The sequence below is a fragment of the Hordeum vulgare genome, chromosome 2H (assembly GCF_904849725.1).
Source record: "Hordeum vulgare subsp. vulgare chromosome 2H, MorexV3_pseudomolecules_assembly, whole genome shotgun sequence".
Lineage (NCBI taxonomy): Eukaryota > Viridiplantae > Streptophyta > Magnoliopsida > Poales > Poaceae > Hordeum > Hordeum vulgare.
In genome coordinates this window covers 553,596,338-553,602,337 of record NC_058519.1, presented here as the reverse complement: position 1 = coordinate 553,602,337, position 6,000 = coordinate 553,596,338, and the positions used below count along the sequence as shown (strand labels likewise).

Genomic DNA, 6,000 nt, shown 5'->3' with positions numbered 1-6,000 from the left:
TCAAGTGCATATCAGGTGAAGGCCTAACAGCACAAACTAACCAGATAGTGTAAGCCATTACAGCATAATAAAGATCAATCTCGAAAAAAAACAGCATAATAAAGCTTAAGTTCCCTCGGTAGCTAAACAAAACATTGATAGTGAATCTTTTTTAAAGATAAAGATCAGAAAACATCAAAAGTTACTTAGCTATATAAGACTGAGCACATCACTATTTTTATTGCTCATGTTCGGAATACAGCTATTCTTGGTAACCTGATGTAGAAACAGATAATTCTTATTAGTGTGACAGTTAGTACTTAGTGGTGTCAGATAGGAAGGATGCAGGAAGGGAAACCTTAGAGCTTTCTTTGCTTATCTTCCCAAGCAGACAGTATGATTCTCATTATCCTTTTTCTCTGACTTCCCAACCAGCATTCCCACTTATTCAAAGTGACACAGATCTCATCTTGTCCATATTACCAAGGCATCGCATTCTACTGTAGATTACTTGCCTCTAATGAATTCAGAACAAGTCACAAACAAATCGAAGCATCCTTTGAAGTTATCTTCAAATATTACCCATAGTTATTTATACCACCGTCAAGTACATGTCAAAATTGATTCATGTCTTCATTATTTTCACCGATAGGAGCAGAACAGTTCTGTAAACTGGACCAGTTGATCTGTTCTGAGTCCTGCCTTCTGAGCCCTGTTTGATTAGCACAAAGGGAGGACTCGGAACTTTGTGGGGAAATGCAAGCGATAAAGAATAAAGTAGCTCTACTGAGGCGTGGTTTGAGTATTGCTGCACGAGTCACTAGTAAGATCCACTAGACCGCAATAGATTTTTAACTTATCAGAAAAGTAACTAACAAAACTTATTAGAAAAGTACTCCCTCCGTAAAGAAATACTCCCTCCGTCCCAAAATAAGTGTCTTAAGCTTAATACAAATTTATACTAGAGCTAGTATAAAGTTGAGACAGTTATTTTGGGACAGAGGGAGTATAAGAGTGTTTAGATCACTAAGAAATACTCCCTCCGTCCAGAATTACTTGTGGCACAAATAGATAAAAATGGATGTATCTAGATTCTAGAACTAAAATACATCTAGATACATCCATTCCTATGACAAGTATTTCCGGACAGAGGGAGTATAAGAGTGTTTAGATCATACTTTACTGATCTAAACGCTCTTATATTTCTTTACGGAGGGAGTAACTAACAACTTTTTGGTCCTTGTTTTGGTCCGCTGAGGCTGTGACAACTACCTCAAGACCTCAAATTTCATCCAAGAAAACAATGATCCAACACTTCTAAGAATCATGATTAGCATGTTGACCATACTGGGCAGTAGGTATATTCAACAGTGCATGCACTGGAAAAGTAAAATCAGCAACCATTCCAGCCGTTATTAGAATGTGATCGAAAAGAAAAATTAGAAAGCACTGCGTACAGCATACTGTAATTTTCACACAGAATTATAACCAGCGAAAAGCTCAGTCAGAGCCTCGTCCAGATAGATGCCTAGATTGTTGCTGAATCATCACTTCTATGCACAGGATGAACTTCAAAACAGTTTGAGCTCAAATAACATGAACAGATAGCTTGAAAGTTTTGTGGAAGCTTACAACAAATACTGATGTCTGTGAATGCCTAGCTATAAATTAGACATCATACTACTATAAGCTCATGATTTGAAATAAATTAAAATAAATTTCATAGAGCTACCTGAATGAAATCAATTAGGTTCATTCAGGGAATAGGTTGGTCCATGACATATTGATACTTCAATTGGGCATAATGATGTTTTACGTCTTGAAGGTTGGGTGGTTGACTAGGTTCTCTGGTTGCCACACACGGAGAAGGCGGTCATAAAATGAACAAGTAGCGATAACTGAAGAATTTGTGTTATGTTCCGCTGCTTCACTTGTCTGCCAATCTGCACCATATGCTAAGGACTCATGCTTGCAATATGTTTCCATTATGGTAGCATCTCCAGCCCCTGTTTTAACAATGGCAAAACCGTTGTGCATGCATGCAGCCAATACGACATCTGCAATATCAGGATGATATTTCAACCTCCATACACCACCTCCTAAATTCAGGGACTTCTCGTTCACAGGTTTCATCATTGATCTCATGTCCCAAACTCTGAGAAATTCATCATAGCTTCCAGTGAGTAGTATATTCCCCTCCAGGGGGTTCTGAGCAATGCAACATACACCCATAGTATGAGACTTCTTGTTCCGAAACACGGCATTCGATGGGCTTTCCCGCAGATCCCAGCAACTGAAAGAGCAGTCGTCCGATCCACTGTACAACAAGTGTGGTCTTGCACGATCGAAATAACACGTCCAAACTTCATACTGATGAGCAGTCCATTGTTCTGATACCTCCAGGCGGTCTTCTCTCATGGGAATCACAGACAGTGAACCATCAGATAACCCCACGGCCAGGGAATCGGCATTTTGGTTCCAGTCCACATATAAGCACATTGATGAAGAAATTTTTGCAGCAGAGACATCTGTGAGAACAACACCTGTGTAATTTGGTCATACAAAGCACTTGTATCAGCCCTCGGGATGTACTTTCAGACATGATCAAAATATTACATATAACGTAGTGTTTATACTCTATAGCTACATCAATTCCCCCGGAATTCACTAGGCTAACTTTTTAATCGAACAACGATATTATGAACAATATGATCAACACATTTCAAGAAGACTAGCAGAGCAACCCAACTTTTGCTTTGATCATCGATCAGCAGCAATTACCCTAGTTTTGAACAAAGTTATGACATTCTTCCCAGAATATGGCAGCATATAAACAGTTTGTTCTGAATCCAGATTAAACTACGCATTTAGTATGAACGTTGGTAACCAAAAAATCTGGTCATGCGCTAGTTTTTACAGAACAGTTTTGTTTCGAAATTGAAATTTATTACTAATAAGATAGTAAAAGCGGTAGCAAGCAGCACCTCCGTCCGAGCCGTCCTCATGCTCGAGGCGCCGGAGCACGAGGCGGCCGTGGGCGTCGGCCTGCGCGAGCAGCGGCGCCGTGGGGCTCCACTTCATGTCGAAGACGCCGGCGGTCTCCACCGTGTGGAGCAGCCGGAGCCGTTGGGACTCGTCCTCCGCGCCGGCGTCGACGGAGAAGAGCGACACGGTGCCCGCGCGGTCCTGCTGCTGCTCCTCCTCCTCCCCCGCCTGCTCCTGCAGCGTGTACGTGGCGGCCGCCAGGATGTGGCGGAAGGGGCGGTGCGGGCAGAACTCCACCGCGTCGGCGTTCCCGCCGAGGTGGCAGGAACCCACATCCATCCCCAGACCCTCGCTTTCCCCCGGGATGCAGGCGGCGGCGGCGGCGAGAGTGGAGGGCTCCCAAATCGTCGAGCTTGAGCGGCAGGGGCAAAAGGGTCAATAAGTCATCAGTCAAACCTAGTCATACTTGTAAACCTATCCTAATCATGTGGCGGGGGCGAGCAAACGGACACCGATGGGCACCGTGACGATTCCCGTGACCGCCGCGGCGACGACGGCGGCCAGCCACGCCGGCGGCCGACGACGCTATGTCGCCGTGCGCTGCTCCTCCGCGTCCGACGAGCGGCAGGCCCTCTTCAGCCGCATCGCCCCCGTCTACGACCATGTCCGTACCTCCCGCTCCCCTCCCCCTTTCCGCTGCATTGGCAAATATACTGTACTGACGAACAGCGCTGAGGTGCCGCGTCCCTTGCAGCTCAACGACGTGCTCAGCCTGGGGCAGCACCGGACGTGGAAGCGCATCTGCGTCTCTTGGTCCAAGTATGTACTGTACGTCACTAGTGCTAGTCGCAGCAATGTGAATTCAGAAGACAACTGGTTGATGGGAATTTTCTCTTGTTTTCTGAACATCAGGGCGAAGAGAGGGGATCGGGTTCTTGATCTCTGCTGCGGGAGCGGGGATTTGGCGTTCCTTCTGTCTCAGAAGGTCGGCCTGGACGGGGAGGTCGGTGCTCTGCTGAAATGTCGGATTGGCTTCAGGGTTCAGAATATCCAAGCAATCTTATTTGGGTTGGCAATCTCATGGTACCAACCTCTCTCGAATGTCACAGGTGATGGGCGTCGATTTCTCAGGGCAGCAACTACAAACTGCTGCTAGCCGTCAGGACCAGCGATGGAAGGCTTGCTACAAGAACATCAAGTGAGCACCCCCAATGTGAGAGCTTGGGAATTCTGAAGTTCCTGTTACGTGCAGTGTTTTTTCCAATTAGGATATGCAGAATGTGTTTTTCTTTCGATCAGCTTAACAACCTATGTGGTTAGCTAAGACATGCTTTGTCGCAGATGGATCGAGGGCGATGCACTTGATTTACCTTTCACGGACCGCTACTTTGATGCTGTTACAGTTGGTTATGGATTGCGCAATGTGGTGGACAAACCCAAAGCGATGCGAGAGATTCTGAGAGTCCTAAAACCAGGTCGGGCGTACGGTTCAAGTTCTGTTTCAGTTCAGCATGAATTCTCATGATTTGGTTTTCCTGGGCTGCAGGATCACGAGCATCTGTTCTAGATTTCAACAAGAGCTCATCATTTTTCACGGCATCGTTACAGGTAAAATTTCAGCCCATCTTGGATACATGATACAGATGAATTGGCCTGTTAAACATTTCTGACAGAGGCTAATCATCCATTTTCCCACCATGACATAGTAGCAAAATCCCATGTTGGCTTCATGCCCCATATAAGACTTTGGAACCGATCCACAATCCTCACTAACTTTTTTTTATTTTCTTGGACAGAGCTGGGTGATCGATAATGTGGTCGTTCCTCTGGCTAGTAGCTATGGACTTACTGAAGAGTACAAGTACTTGAAAAGTTCGATATCACAGTATCTTACAGGTTTGAACATAATGTTTCATCCCTATGAAAACTTCCATGACACAGAAAATTTATCACATCATCACGTAACACATAATGCGTGTCTAAGAACTAAAGTAGATTGCACCTAGAAAAAAGCATAAAACAAGAGTGGTGTATCTCAAAACTTGGTACTCTGATAGCACAAGTACACCAACAGACATCTCAACTTGTCCTGATAGAATACATTAGGATACCATCTATTTCTTTCATGTGCAAAGCCATGACATTATATAGATGTACATATCATTCTGCTTTTTTTAAAGAAAACAGTGAATACTTTTGTTCCAAACGATGGAGTGGTATGTGCATTTTCACCGATGACTATGTACTGTTTCACGATTCTATCACCTTCCTTTATTTACATCAAGCTTATCTTTGTTTATCTCTTGTCCAGGAGAGGAATTGGAGAAGTTAGCCAAGGAAGCAGGGTTTTCCTCAGCCAAGCACTATGAACTTGGTGGAGGGCTCATGGGAAACCTAGTAGCAACTCGCTGACTAGAATTTTAGCGATGAACGGTGATCTGTACGAATTATCTGAATTTTAATTCAATTAATTAATTTTCCTCTGCATTACCGAATATGCAGTTTGGCTGATCCCAAACGGGACCAATGCTTCAAACTTCTCAGCTGTGCAACCTAGGGCATGGAGACATTCAGGTCACCATGAAATCACACCTACGGCATGGAAATCAAAACCACAGTTCTGAGATGCAGGCCGTTCAATCAAAGTCGTGGTTCTGAAGTGCAGGCGCCACTGTGCATACCGGGTGTGCTGTTCTGCAACTTCTGAGCAATAAAACTGGTAATCGGACATAAAAAAACAAGCACCTCCTCGTCATATTGGTGGAACTGGGAAGGCATGGGAATGATCAGGTGAGAATATCAGGCTCTGAATTTTTTTCTCCCGGTGAAGTGCGCACTGCTCTGAATTCTGAATGATGTATCCTCTGCCCTCCTCTGTTTATTCGGTCCCCATTTCGGCAGTTCAGATCTACACTGGGGTATTTATGTTCAGCTATTTTACCAGTGACTATGGTGAAACTTCTTTGGTTTAAACTCGATGAACGACCCAGCAAAATATTGGCAGTAAAACTCAAGTAACCCCTACTACTAGGAGTC

General features: G+C 44.4%; 2 protein-coding genes across 3 annotated transcripts; one reads left to right on the top strand and one right to left on the bottom strand.

Moving 5' to 3' along the window:
• Positions 1-1,544: 1,544 nt before the first annotated feature.
• LOC123427201 (diphthine methyltransferase) lies at positions 1,545-3,384 on the bottom strand. Its single transcript, XM_045111190.1, has 2 exons — positions 2,964-3,384; positions 1,545-2,522 (listed from the first exon to the last, which is right to left on the bottom strand). The coding sequence occupies exons 1-2, from the start codon at positions 3,301-3,303 to the stop codon at positions 1,792-1,794; spliced, it is 1,071 nt and encodes a 356-aa protein (XP_044967125.1). The 5' UTR covers positions 3,304-3,384; the 3' UTR covers positions 1,545-1,791.
• A 78-nt stretch (positions 3,385-3,462) lies between these two features.
• Positions 3,463-5,988, top strand: LOC123427202 (2-phytyl-1,4-beta-naphthoquinone methyltransferase, chloroplastic). Of its 2 annotated transcripts, none has more exons than XM_045111193.1 (8): positions 3,463-3,628; positions 3,719-3,783; positions 3,877-3,967; positions 4,074-4,162; positions 4,306-4,439; positions 4,511-4,572; positions 4,761-4,860; positions 5,276-5,988. In XM_045111193.1, the coding sequence occupies exons 1-8, from the start codon at positions 3,479-3,481 to the stop codon at positions 5,374-5,376; spliced, it is 792 nt and encodes a 263-aa protein (XP_044967128.1). In that variant the 5' UTR covers positions 3,463-3,478; the 3' UTR covers positions 5,377-5,988. The 2 variants fall into 2 exon arrangements, with proteins under 2 accessions (XP_044967128.1, XP_044967127.1); XM_045111192.1 differs by having other exon boundaries at positions 3,516-3,628; positions 3,719-3,792.
• Positions 5,989-6,000: the final 12 nt, after the last annotated feature.